Source organism: Xiphophorus maculatus, chromosome 13 (genome assembly GCF_002775205.1).
Source record: "Xiphophorus maculatus strain JP 163 A chromosome 13, X_maculatus-5.0-male, whole genome shotgun sequence".
NCBI classification, from domain to species: Eukaryota; Metazoa; Chordata; class Actinopteri; order Cyprinodontiformes; family Poeciliidae; genus Xiphophorus; species Xiphophorus maculatus.
In genome coordinates this window covers 2,025,865-2,052,364 of record NC_036455.1, presented here as the reverse complement: position 1 = coordinate 2,052,364, position 26,500 = coordinate 2,025,865, and the positions used below count along the sequence as shown (strand labels likewise).

The 26,500-nt window shown below is 35.6% G+C and overlaps 1 protein-coding gene across 8 annotated transcripts in view; it reads left to right on the top strand.

The window, feature by feature from the left end:
- Positions 1-26,500, top strand: part of LOC102226981 (CUB and sushi domain-containing protein 3) — a 392,616-nt gene that overhangs the window by 107,559 nt on the left and 258,557 nt on the right. For all 8 annotated transcript variants that reach the window (XM_023345230.1, XM_023345235.1, XM_023345233.1 and 5 more), the window contains one exon: positions 11,828-11,940. In XM_023345230.1, coding sequence (XP_023200998.1) covers positions 11,828-11,940 — 113 coding nt within the window. The remainder of the gene's footprint in view (positions 1-11,827; positions 11,941-26,500) is intronic.

The following is a 26,500-nucleotide window of genomic DNA, read 5'->3' as shown; positions in this document are numbered from 1 at the left end:
GGAAAGAGGGAAATGAGAGAGGGGGAAATACATGCGGCAAGTGTCGCCAGGCCGGGAATCAAACCTGCGGCCACCGCCACGAGGACTAAGGCCTCAATATGTGGGTCGTGCTTTGCCCCTGCGCCACCACAGCACCCCTAAACTTTAAATTTGATCTAATTTAGAACCTCACAAAGGCTCATTATTTATACATTTTAAATCTGATTAAATATTTTGACGTACAGAGGATATTTTTTTTACAATCACTATATTCTGCCTATTGCTGCTGCTGTTCCATAATTATCTAAATTCTGAATGCTCTTGACTCCATTTGCAATTATTTTGTCTAAACATCAATTTCAGTGTAATTTCCAGCCTTTGGTAGATATAGAAAATCTCTAAATTGCACCATTTTCCTATCTAAGCTCAACAGCCACATTATGTTTTATATTTCAGAACACATTTCAGCGAGTGTAAGTGCTGTGTCTAATATTGTTTTGTCCTCTGTCTTCACATATGACACACAAAACACATCTCTCATATTAATTCTTCTATATTATTTCTTATAAATTAAATAGGATAGAACAAATTGCATTAAGAAATTAGCAGCATTAGCACTGGAACACTAAGCCATACTTATGCAAGAACATATGAGAGTCTGTCAGCAGTTTCATTATTACTATATGTCTATATAAGTGCATGAATAACCAAAAAAATCTGTTAATTTTCTTAGGAGGTTTTTAGCTGTATTTAAGAAGAGACACTGGTATAACCATAGACAATACACCATGCCTCAGTGTGTACAGGCCACACTCAGGAATACATGGTTGTTTACTGTGATAAAACATGAAAAATTGATAACAATGGAGCTGACCTTTACAATAACAATAGAAAAGTGGGGGAAATGTTATCTCCACCTAACAGGTGCTTTTGAGGGGAAAAATGATATTATTGTAGCTGCCTTTTTGCAAGAGACAATAGTTCAGTTTTATATGCAGTGAATTAATTAAACTGAACATAATTGTTTTTGTTAAATAGGTAAAACATAAGCCCACAAATAAAATGAGCAACTGCTTTTATTAATTTTCACCATGTGTCAAACAAGAGAGGCAAATCATTATAAAGGTTCCAGGGACAAGACCTACAATGCAGAAAAGAGCTCCAATGCACAACTAAGCTATTTTTAATTGTGAAATAGTCTCCATTTTATTGATTGTACTTGTGTGTCTGCTCTGATTTCATTATTAAATGGTAAATGACCTGATCTTTTATAACTCTTTGTCAAATGTGAGGACTCCATGGTACTTTACACTACAATCGGCGAATTAAATTGTCAGTTCAGTTTATATTGCACCATTTCACAACAAATGTCATCTGAAAAGTAATTTCAAATTTATCACACATGCAATCCAATTGATCATTGTTGTTAAACAGTGCATCAAGCTCAGTTTATTATTTAAATTAGTTTAAAAAGTTTTCTGTCTTTGCATGTCATTGACTGATAGCGTTCACTCCTCCTGGACGAGCACATAGCAACCGTGGACATGTGCTTGGGTGGCATCATTGACTTTACAGAAGTCCTTCATATTAAGCATGCATGTAGCAACAGTGTAACGGAAAAACTCTCCATTAACAGGAAAAAACGTCCAGCAGCACCTGCTTAAGTACTAGCCACCCTCTACCACGACTAACTTGATATTTGAGAAGATGGAGCAGATACACAAAAAAACATACAGAAGAAGTGATATTGGGAAAATACTTTTAATCAATCTTCCTTCAGTTGTAGTGAAAAGATTGTTTTTCACTACAACTGAAGTTTTTCATTCACCCACATTTGAACAACTCCACCATGACATAAAATTTGTCCAATATACAGTATATAGCATGTCATGTTTTATTTTTAATATTAAAATTCATAAATATGTCAGCCAATGTTGCATAAAAGAATGTCTCAGCTGGGCTAAATCCCCTATATTGAGATGATAATAGCACCTTTGCCTCAAACAATACTTGTAGGTCTTACATAAAAAATGTACATCCCTGCAAAGACTCCTGAAGTGACAGAATAGCAGGGTTTGTATGTGTGTCTCCTTTAACTTCATTTTTCTTAACCCACATTTTTGCTCCGTCTCTTGCTGATCCATTTTATCCTCTCCTTCCAACTTGTCTTTCCACATCCATATATCTCTGTAATGACTGTCCCTTTAAGGAGCTGTCAGTCCCGACACCTCCCTTTAAATGCCACAAGACACATCCAATCTATCTCTCACCTATCTACAAAATACAGGTGTGTGTGCATGCAAGCACACATACTATTTGTGCGTTTCTACATTAACGGGCGTCCCTTCCGGGATATGCATTTATATGACCGCTTTAGCCGTTGTGTGTGTGTGTGTGAGAGAGATGGGTTTCGTTGGTAAGTGATGGGATGGCCAACAGCCTAAACAAGCTTTAGCTCAAGGGGGAAATGCACACTATCTATCTAACTGCCTGCAACAGAGAGAGACTGAGACAGACTAAGGGGGCAGAGGGACAGGATACTCACTACATTTATCATTTAGTAGTGGGAACAAAAACTGCTTTTGACACAGTGACATGGAATTGTGTTGGGAATGCTATCAAGAAGACACATAAGGTAAACAAAAATTGTTCAGTAATTAGAAATGCTGTTTTGGTTTTACTACTGGCATAAATAATATATCATATTCATCTCGTTATGGCTGTGTATGTTGCTGTGTGCCATTGCATTAAAATGCATTCATTATGCAGTTTGTAATGTATGGACTATAATGAGATTATACCGGCTGGCTAATGTACTCTGAACACTATATGGCCAAAGAAATTAGGATATTATTTAAAAGGTATGTACAGTAAGTGGTAATGATTAAAAATAATTATAACAGTGAAGAGTATAGTTGCAGAAAGAGCACAGTTTATTTGTATTTACATATTTTTGTTAGTGTGAGAAAGATTTTGCTTTTTTGGGCAAAAAAAAGTTAATCCACCATCTAGCCTGTGTCACAGATTCTCTCTTCGGGCTTGAACAGACAGTGGCGATGGCCCCTGTCGACTCCAAAGACAAACCTCCTCCTCTTCCTTCCTCCATGACGCACCACAAAAGGATTTATCATCCTTGAACATCACAGCTACGCTGAAAGGGATAGCAAGTAATGGATGTTTGCGCTACTGGATGCCAATAAGTGTGACAAAGTGAGAAGCACGCAGACATGCAGCATGAAGCTGGGTACAGACAGACATACGGGCAGATACACACTGATGGCTTGCGATGAGATAAACGAAGATGACAGCTGAAGCATTTAAAAAAAAAAAAAACTAAAATCTATTCTTCTTTCGCGGGTGCACATGCACATTCATGGGCATGCGTGCAAGCTGGCACACGCGAGCGTTCTTGCAGGGAGCTGCAGGAAGAACCTGTTTAGACTGTCACTCTGGTGCCTCCATTTAAGCATATCTGTTTGAGGGTTGATGAGCTTTACTCTGCCCTTTAGTAACTCAGCGCGTATGTGTTTTAGAGGTCATCAAGCTGCAAATGTGTTCTTTCATTTATGATACAAGATACTCTGAGTCAGCAGATACTTTCAGGGCTGAACATAATCTAAATATAGGAGTAAAGAAGGTACAGAATACTTACTTTAAACAAATATGCTTAGATAATTTGTAGTAGAGTAGAACAAAATGTTTACCCACATGAGCAATATTAAGTAAATGTTATCACATGGTTGGTGTTTTAATTTGTTGACAATGGGCTATTATAAAGCCTGCTTATGCTTTTTTTGTTTCACATTCAGATGCCATTTGGGTTTTTCTAAACTCATTTATTATGCTGTTGTGTAGTGTGGCATATGCTCCTTTAACAAAAAGTGGAAAAACTGGTTAGCAGATGATTAAACGGCTATGAAATATACAATATGACTCATCAGAAAAACTCTGCTGGAGAAGAATAAATAAAAATCTCTTTGGAACAGGTGAATTTAAGCTGAAAATGTTTTTGCTGCAGATGATCTGCTCGGAGATGAAGAGACATTGAGGACATGCACAGCGGATACACATGGTGGCCACTAAAAACTCACTTAGCACTTTGATATCGTAAGCTGGGTAACAACAAATATTCATTGGTGTTCATTTTCTGGTCTTTATTGCAAGCGGGAAATAGTTTCAGAAATGTTTATTGTTTTTAGATTAAGTACTTTGCACAATCTGTCTTTCATTTACAAATTGCATTGCAATTATGACATAAATAAGAACACATACAACCAGTATTATTTTATTACAAACAGTTTCAAACCCTAGCCCTGTTTCAGTATCATCTTGGTAATAATAATAGAGGACAAATAAATATGCCTGCTCTGTTTGACCTAAAGTTTCTGTTAAGGTGATGATTTGAGAATTTTGGAATTTAACTCCTTAAAATGCCGTTTTAGCGTCCAAGATTTCAAGGTGTATTATTTAAGGAACATAATACGATTTTCCTTTGTTGCTGAAAATATTTTGTAGAAAGATTTTCATGGCAAACATGTGGATTTCAAACATTTTTGTCTTACCTCAACACATCCAGAAAAAGAAATGAATAAAAATATTCCCCGACAGATGTTTTTAGTCTTGGATTGTCCTGGCCTCACAGTGGGTACATTCATTTAATGATTTTCCTGTCACCTTCTCTGGGGTATATTAAAATTAATGTTCAGGTTGCAATGTAGCTCACATCTCTCTCTTTCTCATGTTATATGTTATTCTGATGATGAATGGACTGGGTCATTGAGGAAGCTGGAAGGGTGACCTGGAAAGTGAATCTGCTTGTGTTTGTGTATTTCTTTGTTTTGTTTTTTTCTGTATTACTAATTTAATGGATAGAGTACCACTATGATCAAGGACCCTCCATATCTCCCCTCACTGCATCCCTTCTCAAACCCAGACATGCACATGCACACTGAGCTACACACATAGATCAGGAGGGCTAGTGAAACAGTGATTTATACGACACAGCAATGACTATTGACCACATGTACTTTAACCTGAAAAATGATTTGGTGTGCAGTCGTGTGTGTGTGTGTGCCACTCAGGGAGGTGTTGTTAATCAATCAGTCACCGGAGACCCTGAACTTTGAACACCCATGAAGGAAATAAATCTACTGGACATGAAGATGAAATAGAGGGATGGAGGGGAAAAGGGGGTTATCGACCATTTTCTTACCAAAGCATTAACTTCTAACCTCACTCTTTATGTAAATGCGAGCGCATCATTTTAGTATTATACAGAAATGTACAAGCATGTGTAAATGAACATTACATTTCCTGAAATAGTCAGTGAAATTGAAAAGTTGCTATTTACATAGATTGCACAACCTTTACACAATCAGATCAGTCATCAGAAGCACAGTTAAGGAACAAAAATTGGATAAATTGGATAAAAAGTACATCACCAAAGGATTTGTTGAAATAAAATAACTCTAGATACTTCTGATTACAGCAAATATAGGTTGTAGTACCACAAAAAATCAAAGAGTTCATTAGTAGGAAAGAAAATGGCCAATAAATAATCAAGAAATATCTATGAATTTTTAAAATGAATCCAGATAGGACTGATAAACTTCAATCAGGACTCTTGGTTGTTTGTTTTCTGCAGGCCTTATTGAATATAATAATCTCAGAAAATACCTGATAATTGCTTAGTGACTGTGTGAAGTCTAAAGAAAATGATAAGCTGCTCATTGAAGAAAGTTTAATCATAATACTCATAATGCCTAACTTTTTCCAGAGAAGGTGTTAAATGTAGGGTTTCCACATGCCTTGTTGACGTTTTACATCTAAAAATAGCCAATAAAGAAAAGATTCGGAAATAAAATCCTTTTGCAAAAAAAAACACACACAAACACGAGTAAAAAAAAATGCATCCACTATAAATGGTGCTACAGCATAATGTTTTATGATGTTTAAGGGTTTAAATCTTAGTAACGCAAGCCTTAAGAGTCCATGAAACCCAGAATATGGGACAACGGACCAAGACGTTTGTTAATAAATGGTTTTTGTTTCTCATCCTTGACCCCCTAATGTGCATAATTGCAGTGTTTCTCTTGTTCAAGACATTTAGTTCAAGGTCTGGGACAGCTTGTTGTTGTACTCTGTGGAACCCTGGTCATGACCTATTAGCAATAAATTGGATCAAATGTTTGAGGATGAAAGATCTAAAACTTGCGCAGTGGGAGGTCACCAGCAACGGAGCTGTGAGACACCGCTGTAAGACAGATTTGTCAGATCCTCGTATGAATATTAACTGCATTTTGCATGATGAAACAATATAGAAATAAAAGAAATGGGATGATGAAGAAGAAAGTTAAACAACCACACAAAAATATTGAAACATTTCTTAGCTACATATCAGAGGTTTGGTTAAACATAGGTTTGGTTTTCAGAACCAACAACCTGATGTGGCAGGTTTCCTCTGGAAGCAAATGTATTGATGTATTTCTTATATCTTTTAAAACCAAAACAAAGTGTTTGTTTTAATTGCTAAAACTATCAAATGACTGTTTCATGTTGCTACGACAATGAAACAAACCTTATTAGTATTGATTTATTCATAATCAAAATCTTCTGGGGCTGTTGTTGAACTATGCAGTTTTGGGTGTAATTGGGACCTATTTAAGGAAAAGAAAATTAAAATCACACATATCATGTGGCATATGAAAATCCAATATCTGAATACTTTTATACTTCTGTAACTGTTTCATACCATATTAGTTATTCCACATCTTTAGAAGACTAATAATAAAACACAAATAGGCAAGCCTAACCCTGTGTAGACGTGCCTTTACAGTTGCATCTAATCCAATGGAACAGCAAACAAAATTTAAGGTTTAGGCTTCAGCCGATCATTACCTTTTTACAGCCCTGTAGGAATTTGACAAACTGAAGAAATGCTAAAGTGCCTGGTAGTAGTATGAGATTTTTTGTAAATAATGTAATGAAAAGGTTAAACCCATTTCTTGTACTTAGTTTTGTAATTTGCTATTGAATGCAGTTTATGTGGAAAATTAACATTTGTGCAACATCATTTCTTTTGGAAATAATACAGTCCAATGTGCTTTTACACAACCTAAAACACCTTGAAAATCTCCAAAACTGTGTAGTGACCTTTGTAAAAAGCTGACTACACAGTTTCACATCAGATTATAACCTTTGTTTGCAGGTGAAAATTGGTACTGATGTAGGAAAAGGTTGCTTAAACTATAAATCAAATGAGACACATATTCCCAACTTGTTTTACAATCATAAAACAGCCAGCCTAGATAACTTCTTATTGTAACTTTGTGTGTTTTTCATGCAGGCTAAAAGAGTAAATACTTATGTTACATTGTTGCATTTGAAAAAAACACATAGCTATATCCTTAAAACCATACCACCTCTAGGGTTAATATGCCATAAAAATATGAGAATATTATCATAATTCATGTATTAAAAACTTTATAAACATTGTAAATGTAATTGAGTCTTTTTCATCCAGTCAGTAGAAAACTACTTTTATATCTGCAGAGGGATAACTGGTTGAGTAACTGTGATGTCCTTAGGCTCTTTGGATTAAAATGACTCCAAATCATAACACTTCCTCTCCTGTGCTCAAAACTTAATGAGGTGTTTCTTTTCCTCGTTTCATTCTCAGTCCTCTCAATACCCTACCAGCAAACCTCCTCATCACTACAATACACACAAATATTAACAGGTCATGTTTGTTGTGGTAAAAGATAACATCCACTTACTGTCCTCGTTTTCCTTTTATCTCACAAACAGTGGGTAATGTTATCTAAAGTGAAATTTATCAAAGAATTTAGTGTCTTTTATCCAGTGCTTGTGATTTTGACACAAATAGTTTATTTCTTTCTTCCCTCTCTACCTGTTTTTGACATGATTTTTCCAGGATGTACTTGGAAAAACAAGCATCTTACATCTGGATGCTGTTATTGATTTAAATTCATGGTCAAGTTGAGAATGTTTCCAATGGGAATAATGTTAGTCAATATAGATGTTCCACTGTGTTTTAAATGTCGTAGTGCATGTCAAAATAGGCTGGAAGATAAACACAGTTTGGACATATGACTTGTTAAATCAATTTTTGAGATGTTAGTAGTACCATCGGGAGTGAAATGAAGGACAAAAAGGTGGAAACGAAGGGCGTTTGTTTTGGTCCTGTAGAAAGTAAATAAAATTAAAATTAGAATATTTATCTTGTCCTATATTGATTTACATTTCAAAGGTAAAATAAGAGACCAGGAGGAAGTTGAGGTTATCTACGTTCAAGCCACCTCCGATGATTAGCTCATAAATTAAGTAAAGTCATTTAATTTTATTGTTTATGTAGTTACTGAGGTTTGTAGTTAATTGTTTCTGTGACTACAGAGAAAAAGGTACAAGTATTCATCTGCTTTATGTGCGATGGCATGATGTGGATTCTCTGTTCAGCTTGTTTAATATTAGTTAAGCAAAATGAAAACAAAATGCAATTGAATATGTCATTATTTAAAAACTGACAAGTAAAAATAGATTATGATGGGATTTTTTTTATTGCAGCCTATGAAAATGACAGACAAAAAAGAAAGTTTAATGCAACCTCTGACAGAGATCTGAATCTTATAATGGTGTAGAAGATAATAGCTTTGATAAACAGAACTTTGAGAGCGGTTTATCTTAGTCTTTTCTAAATAATGCTTTACAATATCACATGCAGTTTCAACTGTAATGGGATGTAAGGTATTGGTAAAAGACTGGTGTGGAGGCATACCTGGATAGGGTTGGGATTTATTTTTGATAAATCCTTTAAATCATGTTTGCATAAAATATGCAAATGTTGGCCGTCACTACCATACTCAGAATTAGAAAAAATCAAAATAAGTAGCATGAGAGTTTTTGGTTTCAAAAATGCCCCATCCTGCCTTTTGGGTAGGTGGTGTAGCAACAAAAGTTTTTGCAAACACTGCCATTAATGTTTTAAGCCTTCTCTTTTCTACCAAAATGGCAGCATTAATGTTGAAAAGTATATTTTGTAGGTTAACAATGAAAACAACTAGATGCAGGAATGATAAATGACGGGCTCTATCAGCCATAATCGCTCAACTGCTTTGTTTAATGTTTTACATTGGAAGTTGTGCGTTGGATTGTATTACAATCCTGTGCATAGCTTCCTTTGTTGTTGTGTATGAGACAGTAAGAGCAAGGAAAGCACTCCAATGATATTAACCAGTTACTTGACTTACTGATGCGATTTCACGCTATGCACATGAGACTCTTGTGTGCACGTACCAACACCCACAAGTCTCTTTCCTAACCCACTTTCAATTTCTGTAAGGGAATTTTGCTTTCACTTCATAAATCTTGAAACATGTAAACCCAGAGCTAAATTGTGACAGAATAAAACGAGTGGTGTGTTTGTGTGCTGAAGGTTTGCATCTGCTGGAGTGAAAGTAAAGAAAATTAGATTCTGGAGAGGAAGCAGGGGGATTTGAGTTTTATTTTAATGATATTCTATCTGCTGAAGGGTAAAGAGACGACTTTATAGAGTCGCTATTATACCAAGTTGCAAAAAATGAGCACAAAAGTGGAAGCGGCGAAACACAAATGAAAATACAGTGATTTTCTAAAAAAAAGTCACCACCACTTCTCATTTCTTAAACAGTCTTGATAGAGGACAAATCCTTTGGTCATGGAGAAGAAGCTAATCTGTTGCAGAGTATCACATTATTGGCATGGATCATGCAAAGAAAATTTCTTAGCTTCAATTCTGCCTTTCTGACAAACTCTGCCAACCATAATGGATCATGAATTCAGTCTTCTGCCTTCCAGTTGAAGATATGTGGCTCCACAGTTAAACAAGGTTAAAAGTGGAAACATTGATAAACATCAGTCAATCATGAAACTAAACGTGGAACCTTGATCAGTTCAAAACACCGGTCAGGTCTTCTTACTGCGTGTACTTTTACATCTATTTGTGTGTGTTTTGCATAGTTACGCTTGTGAACAAAAAGATCTATGATGCAAGATACATTTCAGTAATACTTTGATACTAAAATGTATCACATTGCAGAGAGAAAATATTTCACTTAAGGTAAAACCTTTTATTGTGATAAGAAATAAAAATCTGCATCGTTTGTTGTTGATTCCTTCAAATAAACTCAGATGATGGTGCATTGTAACTGGTTATTCTTCCTGAAACCTACATTGTCATCTAACATTTTAGGTATTATAGAAGATCAAAAATGAATATTGAATGTAATAAACAAATAATTAAATCAGAGTGAAGATTGATCAGAAGATAAAGTACTTGTAATGAAGAAATGCAATACTATTTTTACTTTTGTTCATGTTTTGTATAGAAAATGGATAAGATTTCAAGTGTTTTCATAAACATGCAAACTTGACAGCGATTGTTGGTCCAGTCAAATGTTTGCAAATGAGAAAGCTACTACACTTGTAAATGTGAAGTGCAACTTATGCAACAATATTTTAAGATCGAAAAAGATTGTAATGATTGGCCCTACCACCTTGCGTCTTTGCATTGCACTCAGACGTGTAATGGAAAGCCTAAAGATTGTTTGATAGAATTAAATACAATTTAGCTATAATGTCAAATTTCAGAAAAAGAAAAAAAAAAAACATTTAAAGAAACATGTTGTACGACAACTTCAAACCGAAAATGTTAAAATGTGGTTGATGGAAGAATAAATGATGAGCACAATAGGAGAGAAGTAACACAATGCAAGTATTTGCTAAATTGGCGGAAAAGGGAAGAAAAAAGAGAAAATGTAACAAATGTAGAAAATAAAATGAAAGAAAGAATGGCAGCTTCAGGAAAAATACAGAAAATGTTGCAGCGGCAGCACAAGGGCTTGGCTCTTTTCCAGACATGAAAAAGACCCAGCCCTCCTCTCCTCCTTCATGTTTCCTCCTCAATTAGCTGTCTCTTAGCTGAAGGCCCACCTGGGCAGTTATGCAGCATTTATTTGAGGATAAACGGAGAAATGTTGCTGAGCTGAGTGATTTCATTTGGACTTACCTTCTTTCTTTTTTTCGCTATCTCTTGTTTACTCATCTGCAGAGAGGTTTTAGTATAATAAGATCAATTGGTTGAGCACTTGCTTTTTATCAAATTGAAAGATCTAAATGAACCCATTCATCATTATATTAGGTTATTTAAAAATACAATATGCACAGTGCTTTTTTGTAGTGAACAGCTCTTAAAAAACAGATTTAATTGTTTCTTCAATGTTTTTTGAAAGAGCTTAAGAAGAAAATAAGGCTGACTAAGTCCTATCTAACATGAAGACGTTTTGCCTTTTAGTATAATCTTGAAGCAAGGAAACAATGCTCAGACCTATGAAGGTCTTGGCACAAAATTTACAATAAGATATTTCCAATGTTCATTTGTTTCATTCATAACTAGAAAAGAAGCAAGAGATGTGTGGGATGCATGTGTGGGAACATGCCAAGATGTACTGGAAAATAAAATCCAAATATCCATCAAACTTGTAAGCAGAAGGAAAAGCCGATGAACTTCATGTAACTTGGATTCTTTGCGTCTCTTTTCCCAGACTCTATGATATTGGGCACCAAATGAAATGGAAATGTTACTTTCATCTGAAAACATTGGACATTTTGATCTGAATTACTGAACTAGTCAAGTTTTGTTGGAATGAACATTATTTAATGAGCTAAATAAAATATTATATAAACCTTTCGGGAAGATACAAGACACCTAATTTCTTGTTTTATTTTATGCTTTATTTAAAAAATTTTTGGTAATGCATAATTTTAATCACATCGCTCTATTTTCTTCTTTCAGGTTAACAGGCTTCCAGGCTCCTCCCCCTGTCACCAGCACAGGGAATGTTTTCTCTTTGAGATTGACCAGCGACTTTGCTGTTTCTGCTCATGGCTTCAAACTCAACTATGAAGGTCAGAACGTGTCTGTTTTTGTATAAATGTTTGTATGTCTTGTTTGCAAACTGGGCTATTTCGCAAAAAAATAAAACAAAAAAATAAAAATCTTCAGATATTCCTAAATTATGCACAGAAAAGAGCATTTTGAGTACTATGGTGTGACAACAAAAGATGTAGATTTGGAAAATAAAGCTCCAAATATTCTGAAATGGCTAATAGCTGAAGCTGCATGTTTTACCCAGCCTCAGAATGTGAAACACCACACTTAATTGTTTTCCACCAGAAGGTCAGATTTCATGTTTTGGTTTTGATGCTTTCTTGGGAACTTGGTTTCTATTCAGTTCAGGTCTGTCAGGGAAGATGAACTCGAGATGAAAAAGTGAACTGTTAAGTTGTTCAAGGAGAAGGAAAAGTGCCAGGTCTTGAACTCTATCCACTTTTAACTACTGTCCACTCAGCAACAAGAAATGATTCAAGTGCATCCTTTTCCGGCAACTGGAGGCTTTCTGAATCAAGCAACAAGGTTACCGGAGATCAGTATCTGATGCTGTAGTGATTTAAAATCAAAATCATGACTAAAATTGTTTTACATTTTTATTTCTTTTGAATTAAGTTTAAGTGATAACAAAAATGCTTACTTTTTTGTTATCAAAAACAACAAAAAGTTTAAGTAATAGACTTAAACTTTTAAGAAATAGAACAATTAAAACATTTCATGAAGGTCGTTGGGTGGCTCTTAGTCATGGAGAAAAAGTGAAGTGTGCAAATCTCAAGAAATCTTTAGCATCTCAATGTTTTTTCTTTTAAAGGTTTAGGTAAACATCATGGTGAACTATTCACAGATGAAGGAAAACAGATGACTGCTTAAAATAATGGTTAAAATTAGACCTTGAACCAGCATATCCTTTCTGCTTTAACAGTTTCAGATCCGAGTCGTAGATTAGAACAACTTTGATGTCCTCACTGGGGCAATTAGTTCGAGTGAATTAAATAGGAGGGGGAAAAAAGCATTAAATTGTTTTACCAAAGACAAAAATATAACTGTGCAAATTTGAAAGAAATTATGCAATTACATTGTTTATACGTTTATTCATGATTAGCTGTTGACATGTCAGCAGCTGTGTCATTCAGAGAGTGCAGCTACATTTGTGACCCTGTGGGCAATTTAAAAGCTCCAGGCATTTATATTTCTTCTGCACTGTCCGTTCCCAAGTTAACACACATTAAAGATGATGGTTTTTATCTCACAGTCTCATCACAAATGGATATTGTATGATTGTCTGGTGCTGTATGTTGCAATGTGGCAAAAGTTACTTTTGTACATGCAGTCAAAATAAGCAATTCTGCAGCCTTTTGCTAGCTCACCTTGGATCTATTTTTCTAGGCCAGTGGTTCCCAAAGTGTGGGGTGCGCCCCCTAGGGGGGTACATGAGGGAAGCGGTATGGATGAATGAAAAAAAAAAGAAAAGAAAAAGTTACACAAAAGTGTTTCACGGTAAAGATGGTTTGTAGTTTGTTTTGTTGCAACCTGAAGTGTGAAATAAACTTCAGTGGAGTTTGAAAACAAAATATGTCTATAGGTTTACGTCTGGTTGAACGATGTGTGCGCCCAGTTGATTTTTTTTTTTTCTTTTTTGGGGGTGATTTTGATGTAATCCATACCGTGGAGGGGGGAATAAAATCTTTGGGAACCACTGTTCTAGGGAGTCCTGCTCAAGCTGGAGGCATAAAACAAAAAGTGAAACAGCAAAGCTCGGGTATCTTCAGAGATGTTAGAAGAATATAGACATGCAATCTAAACAATTACAAAATATAAAGAAGGAAACTATTATATACATAAAACAACCACCCACCAACTGAAATCTAGCATAGTTCATTACAGATATTAAAAAGTCAAAGAACTGCATTTTTCCTTTAGCTCAGTTCTAAAAGGTTTCTTAAATACAGACCCGTTCCATAGATTTAAATATGATTAACAATGTATTTCTTTAAGTTAATTCACTAAGTGAAACACATTATCTAGATAAATTATACACATACTCTTGGCTTTGAGCCTTTATTTCATTTAATAATTATGATTTTCAACTAATTAAAACACAACATCTAAGATAATAATATTATAAGACATTTTTAATACAGAAATTGGGGTTTTACAAAAAGTAAGTAGAATACCTGCCTAAATGTTTTTGTTTTTTTTAAATGTACTTTAATCTAGCAAACAAGCCTCATTGTAATGCATGTTTTAATTTATTGAATAGAACTTTACAATAGGATAGAATAATGGCCTTAGAATCATCATATTTTAAAGCTACCCCAAAAATGTGGACTATGAAAGAAAAAAAAAGGCACATTTAACAATTATCGTTTTTACTCTGGGATCATTAAACTATGTTTTTGACCTGGTATCATCCACACCTGTGATACAACATAGAGTTTAGGATAATAACACGGTAAGGTAAAAATAATTAACAAAGCTTTTGCAGTAAACTGCAACATGCGCATTTTTTAAATACGTTTTCTTATAAAGATTATCAGAAAGTTTTTACAAAGTGAAATTGTGAATCTCGAAGCCTGCATTCAAATTGTTATACAGCTAAAATATTAACTGAATGAAACATCTTTGCTTTCAAATCTTGATATCCAATAACAACAAGATAGTCATTTACTGTGGCTTAATGCATAAAACCTAAAAAAAAGGATAATGAGTACTTTGCTTTTCCTCTCACTGTGTTGTATAGGTAAAACTAACTAGTATTTTGAAGTAACATTGACAGCAGCTTATGTTCGGTGACTAAAATACAACAGGGCTAGAATAAATCTGATGTTCTGTTCATGTAAAATAGGGCTGCTTTGAAATTTCAGATTTAATCTACAACACTAAACGGGCATTTGTGATATTCTACTGGCATCTCATGGCCACAAAAATACATCAATGCATTTCCTAAATGCAAACAGTATTGAAGAGACGTCAAATCCGAATTTACATCTTCAAAACCACCTGAAATCAAGCTTTAACTTCATTCTAAATCAACATTAATAATGCCATTAATTTTTTTCTCTAAAAGTTTTAAATATTTCTACGTATAGTACATCCTTCCTACACATTTTTTATAAGAGCTATTTTTCACCGCGATGCTACCAAACTCCTTAAGAGTCTTTCTGCCCATTATGGGTCACTGTGCCCGTCTTTGAGAGAGGTGGAGAGCTGATGGGTAATCATTGAATTGCTCTAGGTCTGTTGCACTGCATAATCACGACACCACTGATTGCAGTGCGCCTGTGTTTGAATCTACACAAATGCTTCGGCTGAGGTTATATCTTCATGGGTGTCTGGATATTACAAGTTGAAGCAGTTGTCCCAGATTTACTGACTGGCACAAATTTCCACCAGATACTTGGCACATGATAACTCTGTGCACTTTCTGTGTATCTATGTCTGTGTGTAGATGTAACACAGAGGGAGTTAGCTGTCAGTGAGAGGATCCAGGGGACTTATCTAAAGAGCCCCTGCTGTTGGTACATGCCGCCTTTTGACTTCGACTCAGTGTGCCGCAGTATAGTGACAGACACTGTGAAAGAGACGAAGAGCACAATTGCCATTTGTAAAAATGAAACACTGGTGTTATGAGAGTCTTCAGCCAGTCATCTTGTTACGGTGTAAAATAATGTTAAACGCTGGCTTTAAATCTAAATAAAAAAGCATACATTGCCAGTCCTTGGTTTAAAGGTTTTCAAAAAGTCAAAGTTTTTGATACAGGCAATACAAAATACAGATAATGCTGTTTGTTTGTTTTTGTTGCTGCTAGATGCCAGTGAATCTTCGTTTTAAATGGGAAAGTTTAATATAACCCTGAGTTTTAAGTTTGTGTACCCCATTTAAAAACAATATAGATTGACTAGAGAGTTTTACTTTGAAATGGAATACATGAACCTATTAGTTATGTAGTTGAAGTGCTGGCTGTAATACCAGATTGGCTCCTGCCATAATTTTTTTTGTATTGTAACAAAGCTTGGCAACAATCTGAGAGTAAGAATGTGTGCTGGTAAGATAAGTAGTTAACGGCACCAAGATAGATTGTGTTGGTAAAAAAAAATATGCTCAAATGGGAAGAACAAGAGAGCATGCCATTCAGGTATGCCGAAATGAATTTGAAAAAGGGAAAAGAATGTGTGCATCTGCTCCTCAATCCTCCTGCGCTTTTCACTGTGCATCTGTTCCAGCCACATCCAGCCGAGAGTGCACTCTGCTCCAGGGTCTTCTCCTGGCTTGATGTGATGCCTCAGGCCTTTTAGATCACACTTGGCCATGGAATACCTCTGGACACTTCAATCATGAGTGCAGGAAGGACTGGAGGATGTCAGTTGGAGGGAGAGGTTCTGGATTTCCTCGGTTTCCTTGTTAGAGCTCCAACATAAGTGGAGAAACAGGTGAACGGATGGGATCAATACTCCAGCTCTGTATGTAGGACAAAAAAAAATAGGTTGTGACTAAAGAATTCACCATTGCACACTGAAAAAAAACAGGAAAGAACAAATCAAGTGGCCACTGTAACAGAAGCCTGGGTTCGGCAAAGCAATGGTACAGAAGGTTAGCATTATCCTCTGCAGTCTGTCCGCTAGGGAGAGGCTTTGATGTGCTCATCGGACACCTTGAATCTTTCTTCCTGTCCCTCTGAAGATACTCGGGTCATGACTAATTCATCTGCCTGCACATACAATGAAGTCTGCATATGTGCACGTGGATTTGAACAAGAGACAGAGAAATACAGTGATGTATAATTTAACGCTGTGTCTGAGGCTGTTTGATATTGTGCTGATGAGACAGAATTGCAGATTATCGCTGGGCTTTGACACACAGGTATGCATGCTTTCCTTGCATGATCAGTGTAGAATAATTATTTTTCTCTTTCTGCCTCATTTTCTGTCTTTTACTTGTCTGCTTATTCATCTTTTATGCTCAACGTCGTTCTTATCATTTTGTTCATTCCTGTTTTATATTATAATTGGTTTGTGTTTATCTTTAATAGTTTAGGGAAAGTATTGAAGAGGAAAGATAAAAACTAGAAGGGTTAAAAAAAAAGAGTGTGATGTCAGTGCTCATGATAGTTTTAGTTTATCAAATGTTCCCTTTGGATTGTTACAGTTTGAGTGATTTAATATGTTTCTCTTTTCATTTCAGTAGATGTGAAAAGTCAATTTTATTTCCAGGTGTCAGAGGTTTCACCTTGTGGCCCAGTCTGTTTGTCCCCTTTCAGTGCTGCAAATTGACTCTTTTTGAGAATATTTAATAAAGTACCTATCTAACTATTTATATTGCTCAAGACTTTGAATTCAATAGAATGACACAATATAATTGTTGCTCAAATAAACTTTGCATAAATGTACCTTTCAAACACAAATATAACCCTGAATCTTTAATTTTTTTTAGAGCAACAGCAAAACCTTAAAGGACACCAGCATAACGATACAACAGTTTAAGATTTTTATTTTTAATGGAAATTGCAAAGCCCACCAAAGTGTATACAATTCAAAACCACACAAAAGGTTTATTGATTCACATGAAAAGTTTTCAAGCAATTACTTTTTAAGCTTTATTCTTGCAAGTATGAAAGAAGTTGGTCATTGACTGAAAACATTAAAAAAAAACTTGGATAACAAGTACCACTGAGAATGTAATCACTTTAAGGCATGCAATTAATCCAAAAATTTTAATGAGATAATATTATATACAGCAGATTAATTCAACCTATTTTGATCTAAAAGCCTCTTTCCCACGCAGGGTTTCCTGGTTCACAGCTGAGCGCTGTGGGTTTGGCAAATGAGGAGTGATGGTAAAAGTTTTCCTTGACAGCAGGCAGCAACAAAAGTTGAAACATTTTCAACTTTCTTGTGTGCACATCTCCATTTAGAAGGAAAGGCCATTCCTGCAAGAACCACAGCTGCGTACATATTTATATTTAAAGCTAATAAATTTAGGAATATTGATTGATTGTGATTAATCACAGCGCTAGAGTGTGATTACTTGATCGACAGCACTAACAATAAGTTAAATCTGTTTTGAATAAAACAAACAGCCGGGACCTCCAACACTTTCTTACATCAAACTGATTTTTTTTAAATGATCCAAAATCAGGTTGCTGAAAATTACTTTAAATCATCAGTTGTCCAATAAGGTACAAAATGTCTCTGCTATAAGTATAACATTGTCTAGAGGAGACAATGTTTCTTGGAACCATAAAAATGTCAAATATAACATGATTTAAATAAAAAAAAATGCAAAATGGTAATTGTGCAAAAAGACTGAAGTTACTAAAGAGTCTTGAAAAGATAGACATGTTTTCTAACACTGATGTACAGTGAAAGAGGCTGTCAGATGAATAGCAATGAACACTTTGATCTACAACTGAAAAACCTTCCATAAAGCATGTCTTATGTGCTAACTTCAGCCATAAATATACTGCCCAATCATTCTTTTATGAATAAAATGTGAATAATTTCCTCTCCCTCTGCCATTTTTCCTCCCTTGAAATTAGCACATCATTACTTTGTTGTTCTCTTATCTTTAGCAGTGTTTACTTAATGACTGAAATAAAAACGTATACAGTCTAGTTAAGCTAAAGAAAGGCGATAAAAGCCCAATTAAATCCAACATTTTTCTTTTTCAGGGAAAAAAATGAAGGCAGAATCAACGTTAATTGAACTCTGAAAAATCAAAAAGCACATTAAAGTGGAGGTGGAAAAGTACACACTGGTTTTGCTGAAGCAATATAAACGGTGGGAAGACATTAATCAATATATATATATATATATATATTTTTTTTTTTTTTGTTGTTGTTGTTTTCTCCAAACCCTCTTTCTGTTTGGAGTTGCTGGGTGGGGAGATGTAATTTGCAAACACATAGAAGTTGCTGGCAGCTGGTTAAACAGTTTGGGAACCTTCACTGGCCAGATGTCAGGGGCATGGGTGGACCCATCTGCGCTCTGGGCATTTCTCCATCAGTTCCTCATAATATCATGAATACTGTTGCGCACTTACTGGGATCTGCAGCCAAAGCAGTGACCTTCTGTATGTGCTCTCATTTCCTGACCCACTACAACCTTGATGTATGAAAGATGTCCAGGACAGTGAATGGTAATCCCCTATAGAAAAAAAGTGCATAATTATTCATCAGGCCTGATCGGTTTTGACAACATTTTTGAAAAATAATTTTTCCTTTTAATTGTTGTCATCACTTTGGAACCGAGTATGGCACAATCATTTTTAATCTTCTGGTAGGTTAACTAGGGTTGCACCGTTCCATCCAAGAAAAGTCGTATTTCACCACAAATGATATGATTCTACATTTCACTCAAATTAGCTGCTTTTATAACTGAGAAAAATAATCACAATGACAGCAAATCATTCCCGTCGTTGCATGTATGTAACTTGGCAGACATACATGCAGCAGCTTGAATCCAGTGACATGTCCTGGTCTAGTCTAGCACACTATATAAGTAGGCATGATAGAGGTTAGACCAATCAGTCAGGTCAGTGAGAAGCAATATTACTAATTCAAAAATAAATTGATTATATTAAACAAAGATGAATTTCGTACAAATCCAAATCCCAAAGCCACAATTGAAATACACATAAATTCCACAGTGCACTATATTTATATCATGTCAACATGCAATCATTTCACTGAGGAAGCTGTTAGGTTAAGTATTTCTTCACTTTTTCTTTATCTTTTTTTCCACATAATCAGTGCTTTACTGAAAACTACAACTCTCTGCACTTACGATCCCCCCAACACATTTGAATAAAAGTTAAAACACTGACTTACAATCAGGCTGCAGCTGTAATAAAATGAGTCGCTGCTTAAACAAATCTTTGGAGATAGTGCACTTCTTTTTTTATGTGACCTGCAAATATCAATAGCTGGTTTGTACTGGCAAAAGGCACATACAAACTGAAAACTAATGTAAAAGACAGCACTTTTTTTATCAGATAAACTTTATGCTAACAACATCCTTGTTGCTAGATGTGCCCCTGGTCCAAGACACATGGATCAAATGGCTGAATTGCCTCCTCAGTACATAGTGATGTCCTCCAGAGTCCTGCTAATTATCTCATTATTTGGCTCAGGTGTGTTGAAACAGAGACACATCTAAAGGTGGCAGGACACTGACCATGGAGGATTGGTTCAGATGTTCACTAACTGCCCCTAAGCATTAAAAGTATTACCACCTCAAATATTTCAGAGATAATTTTAAGCTTAGAGATCAGTCTTCTTTTGGAGAGGCTTGACTCTGTTTCATCTGTTTGACAAATCTTGTCTGATTATTTATTGCGTTTTAGAAGGAAAAAGCAAACTATTCTAATAGAGATGGAGCTAAATTCTAAACACATCTTTGTGTCTAAACCTATTCAGAAAAGAGGTACTTAAAAAAAAACGCAAGCACGCAGCCCTGAAAGGCGTAGGAAAATTGATAAAAATGTTTTGACAAGTAAGCGATCAAAAATGAACTCTGTTGAACTGTATTGTGTCAGTAAACCCCAAAATGGAGATATTTGTTTGACTGTGGTTTATGTTCACTTAAAGACAAAAATCTACAGAGTTCTCCAGTAGAAGCAATTGTCTAACCACACAGACAATATTCAGTTTTTAAAGCGGTCATGTTTGTTGGTATACAATTTAATGGCTGGCAAGAACTCGTTTTACTGTTTAAACACAGTCTTTTTTTCCACAGGCAAAAATGTGGCATGCAACTTATTTGCATTTATTATGACATTCTTGTGGAATGGAGGTTAATCATTTGTCATATCAAACAACAAACTGCCATACTGACGGCAATAATAATGCATTATTAACTCTGCATCAATAACTTGATGCCAGTCACATTAGGTAAACATTCAATTCTCACATTAATGAATCTTATCTGAACACTTGATGCATTGCATGTGTTAGCAGGCTCTCAGAGGAAACAGTAAATCTCAGTTAGGATCCATATTTAGAGCCACCCGTTGAATGAGTGCCCCAGCATTTGTTTCTCAGGGCCTTTGATCGCTTATCAGTCCTTGACTGATTGATTTTGACACTAGTCTCTTTAATTTGAACATGATCTGAGTGTAAAATTCATGTTTGTGCATCTGTGTGCATGAGCAAGCTAGCGGGAGCTTGCTCTGCTGTTGCGTGTTGCTCGAGTGTTTGTGCGTGCATCTGTGCACACATTAGGATGTGATTGAGGCTCTCGTTGTGGCCGCTCTGATCTTTATCAAAGAGACCTGAGGGGACTGACAATGTCCACCCCTTTATCTATCAACCCCCCATCTGTCTCTGTCTTTTCTTACTCACTTTAGGTCATTCAGTTTTTCTTCCCTTGCCGCAATTCAATTGAGTTTGTTTCATTGAATCTAACTCAGATAATGGTATCACTGAAAAGACAATGTGACCCCCAATAGTTGAGGCTGATTAAAGAAGACCGTAAACACATACCATGTGAACATGTAATAATGAAAATACATATTAAAATGGCTACAGTGTGCCTCTTTTTGTGATCTGGAAGGGTGTGATTTTGTAAAAAAAGAAAAAAAATAATCTGATAATTGTTTTATCCTTTGATCCTTTTAGAAATTATACAGATATCTCTTTTGTATATATACATCTAAATATACAGTATATACATAGACTTGAGTTTTGCTCTTTCATTAGCAGAGAATGCGATATAAATTTTATGCACAAAATATAGTTAAGAATATAATGTAACTGTATAACCTTTAACTTGGCTCATGCATTTAAAATGATTAGAAACATGTAAGTACTAAATCAGGAGAAAACTGGTGTATTGTGTTAATGTGTTTAAATCTCTTGGTTTATACATATACATGTGTCCAATGCATTCCCATGTGTAAATGCAAACACGTGTGAAACAATTGAAGATTTGAGTGGTGGGGGGGAAGGGAGTGAGAAAGAAAAGAAATAGTGAAAAAATAGGAGAAAAAGGTAGGAGAAAACTGTGAGAACCAAATTTACACTGTGAAACAAAAATAAGGATAGTGGGAGGATTTATAAAAACAAGAAAACTTTCCTGTAACAATAAAAAGTGAAATCATGGCTGTTTTAAAGCTGCATGTCTGTACCTTTGCATTTGTGTGTTATCTATAATGTGAATACATTTTGGCATTTTTACCTTGCCTACAAGGTTAGCTTCACCACAGGGACATCAATCAAAACAATCGCTTGCTGTTCCCACACACACATATTTTAAGAATAACTGCATGCAAATATTATTTTAAAGGCAAATTTAGATGTGTGGAATGCTTGACGTTTATCTGCATTCCATTTATGACTTTGCTTCATTGCCATGGCATGAGTTATGTGCTTTAAATGCCCTAAATGTCCTGGTAAATATTTTTTAAAAAGCTTATTGTTTCATTTTTTCAGAAATCTTTCTGGTTGGACCTGTGTATTCGCATTTTCTTTCTTTTCTTTTTGATGCATTCCAATAACTTATGCTCTCTATCTTGACGAATGACACTGCCACTCTGTTTGCAGTTAGTAATCATTGGTAAGACAGTATAAAATCAATTATGTAATTATACATTTTTGATGTATTCAAAATGAACATCAGCATGGATTACAAATGACTAATTGGATTCAATACACAAAGAGCTTTGTGAATTTTTTTGTCCTCCTTTATGTTTTACAATGGTATACCATTGTAATGATTAATTACAATGATTAATATTTAATCATTAATCGTTATTGGTTAATATTGAATAAATAGCAGCACATTGTTTTGTTTTGTTACAGGCAGACAATAGCAGTGACATTAAATGGTAAATGAAAACGACAAAATTTTAAATAACGTTCTCTATTCCGCAGTAAAGTTTCTATGTTCACTTGGAGTAGTTTTGGCTTCTCCAAAAAAAGAGTTAATGGGGTAAAGAGGAGCTAGAAATACAATTAGCAAATAAGTTCTATCGTAGCAACTCTCCCATCCACTGGTGGATCTGTGCTTTACTAGTGGCATAAAACGGAAAAATTTCTAACTCCAAACCTTTATCACAGAGAGGAGAACCATCAGCCTAAAGAGGCCATCAAGAGGTACTATGGGCTGGGATAGGAGTGGCAGAACCCTTCCACACACTGGTGGGTCTTTCAGCAATGTTCCAGCCAGATTGGCAAAGAAAATTGTAGTTTGTGCAAATCACTTCATAATGGACTCTTAAGAATATTACCAACAGGATTTGCCAACAGACTTCAACTGGAAGAAAGCACTGTCCCTACTGTTCAATACAATTCTGCACATTAAACTTGATTTACCATTCAGAAACCGCTTGCTGCATCCTTTATGGTTTTCAGGAGGCTCCGCTTCTTCTGCTTCTGGGTCTGATTCACGTTCAAAGGTGTACAATTGTAAATTGTGCATCTGTTTGCTGCCATACAAGTGTGATTGTAACGACTGAGTTGGGAGCCACGGCCAGCAACAGCTTATTTGCATAATAGTTTCATAGCCCTAAAACAGCTCATTCTTAAAGGTGCATAAATGCACAAGAAAGGCTGAACTCACCAGGTTCAATCTCATATGAGAATGATTGTGTGCAAAATTGCCATAAACATGTTTTGTATAGCCCATATATGTACCCTAACTTGTTCAAGGAAGCATAGTAGGTCCCTTTTAGACAGAAAAGTAGACAAATCTTACAAACATAAGTGACCTGAAATTGCATGGAGAACAGACATGGTCTTTTAATACCACATAGAAAGTGGAGAATATCACATATCTAATCCTGTATAGTTTTGAAATTTTGTTGCAAACCATTATTACAATCCTCATCCAATGGTCCTAAAGCTTTTGTGAAAAAGTTAGGAGTGAAACTCCTCAAGGTTACCCGCAGTTGTCAGGCACAAGTGACATCAGCTTATTATCTGGATCAAAGTGTATAATTAATGGTATGGGACACAATAGCTGCCAAATCTCTGTCCACACAATGCATCACTTTGATGCCTGGATAATGTAATTATTGTAAAAGCCAGCCAAAGTATTAATTTCTGGACTGAAGGATAGAGTGGCTGCCTAACATCAGAAAAGTATAGAAACTTATCAATTAATGATGCCTAGAAAAATTATCCAAGAATTCAGCAATGGGTTTGTACTGAGCTGCCAAATGGTCTACTGCCTGACTTGGATAGTTGTCTAACCTCAAAGAGTCTCCAAAAAATAATTACCAGTGTGTAATATCTAAATAATGAAATCATATTTGCTGTAAAGTATTTCTGTGCCCACAGTAGATAAGAGTTTAAAGTGCATCAAATGATATATTGATTTGATATTCAGCACTGTCAGATGTCTACTGGCCACCTGAGTAAAATATAGGCTGTCATGGTACGTAGTTAATATCTCTGAGCACAGATGTGTGCCTCTGTGCAGCAGTAATATGCGAGTGTGACAGGATGGCCACTTGTCCAATGTCAGTCCATTATTCAGCTTTATATGAGCCAACCAATCAAATGGCCTCACTTCAGGGTCTCCACCTCGGTCCATCCAATCAGCATTTCATGCCAACCAAGGAGGAATGTCACCTGATTACCATAACTAGAAAACAAGTTGGGTCGTGCTGACATGGCAGTTCTCTGTACCATGAGTAAGGCTGCGCTCAGAAGCGGCATTCAGATGCAATACCTCCGACGTCGTCATTGTGTGCTAGTTAAAAAGAACCTTTTCTAACTGTGTTGCTGCCACATAGAAAATAAAATATAGAATTATCTGTAGCCATAATAAAATGCAACACATCAGTATTTCATTATTTAAAGCCATTTCTAGGGGTTTTCTCTCAAAATTTAATCATCTTATAAATTGTTAAAATGTCTAACAGCACTGTGTTCCTCAGGTGCTGTGTTCCTTGTTCTGTCAGCAATTTTTTTTTTATTTTCACTTTTCAGAGCTTTCAGTACTTTTGGTACGGCTCTTTAGGAAGTAGAACAGCAATGCCAAAGTGAAAAATAAAACTTCAAGAAACTGCATGGTTATGCTTTTCATTTATGCAATGTAAAAAGTTTTTTTCTGACAATTGGCCTGATTATTCCCCAATAGTGCTCAAACAGGGAGTTGCACATTCCTGAGCGAACATGGGGAGAGAGAAGGTGGAAGGATTTCAGATTTATCTTAATAGTTTTAAAAATAGAGACTCAGACATTAGCTTTTGTTTATCTTCTTGTTTTGTTTTTTTTGCTGAACTTAATTTTATATTTTTATTTTACTGTTTGATATCTTTCTCGAACACTGTGGATGATCTCTTTTAGACAGCTGTCTCATTTGGTTTGAACCTTGCTAATTGGTTATTTGTTCACTTTAAAGATTAGGAACAGCAACAATAAATAAATCTCATTATATTTTTTCTTGCCTAAATACTATTCCTTATTTATCAGCCAATAAACTGGTGAATTTCATCTTTCATGAGTAACATGCATCTGCAAAATAGAAATACAAACCATATGCTTTAACTGATATAGATAAAAGCACTGTATGGAACCATTACTTTGGAATGAGTGAAACTTAAATGTTTTACTATTTGGATCTTAGATCTTCTGGAAAAAAGTGAGTACATTTTTTTAACATAACCCCTATTCAGCAGATTGGAGTCCAAGTTTTTCTTGGTGATGTTTGCCTCTGCCGTACTCTATCAAGTATGACAGACAAATAACTCTAAAATAATTAACCCATCTTTTTTCGTAATATCAGGAAGATGTTTAAAACTGCCTTTTCAAGAGTGAGAAAGGGAATGAGTTTGCAAACGAAAAATAAAATGCAACATGAGATCCATTTGCTATTGGATATCTCACATACTCAACCAATAAAAATGGGCTCCAGTTATTGCTGAGTTGCGGGAGAAAAGTGAGGTGGCGATATTGACCGAAAGTGTTGATACTGTAGCGATTTGTGACATCTAATTTGTAAATTATACGTAGGTTAGTGTGGGAGAGGGGGTTGTATATACAGGATGATGCAAAGAATCAATGTGCAGCAGGCAGTGGTGGTCTGTTTCGAGTTGGAAGATGAAGAGAGAAACTCACAATCTGAGTCCTAGGCAGGAACTGAGGATTTGTTAATGATGAGGGGGGATCAATCATTTGTTGTAGAAACTGAGAAAGAGAAGCAAGGCCATGATGAAAAAGATGAGATCTTAGAAGCAGCTACTCTCAGATCCAAGCAGATGACGAGCGGCGCTGCGCAGCTGCAAGGTGTCGATCACCACAGAGTAACGTAGAGCCACTTTGTGGTGAGCTAGTAGTGAGCAAGTTCCAGCCTTAGCAAACACTAGGAGTCGAGGTAAATGAGTGTTCTTCCCATAGTGCAAACAGCCTTCTTTATTATTATTTTTTTGCCACTGAATTTGTTGGGACAATCGCCAGCAGCAACAAAATTGCAACAAAAAAGTAAGTTATTGGGGAAGAAATACAGATGGACTAGCAGAAGTGGAAGTTGTACAGACTAAGCGTTTTGGTTTTCTACTATACATATGTATAGAGTATACTGCTGGAACCAAAATATTTTTGAATATTACTGAGAGACATTATTATTATTATTATTA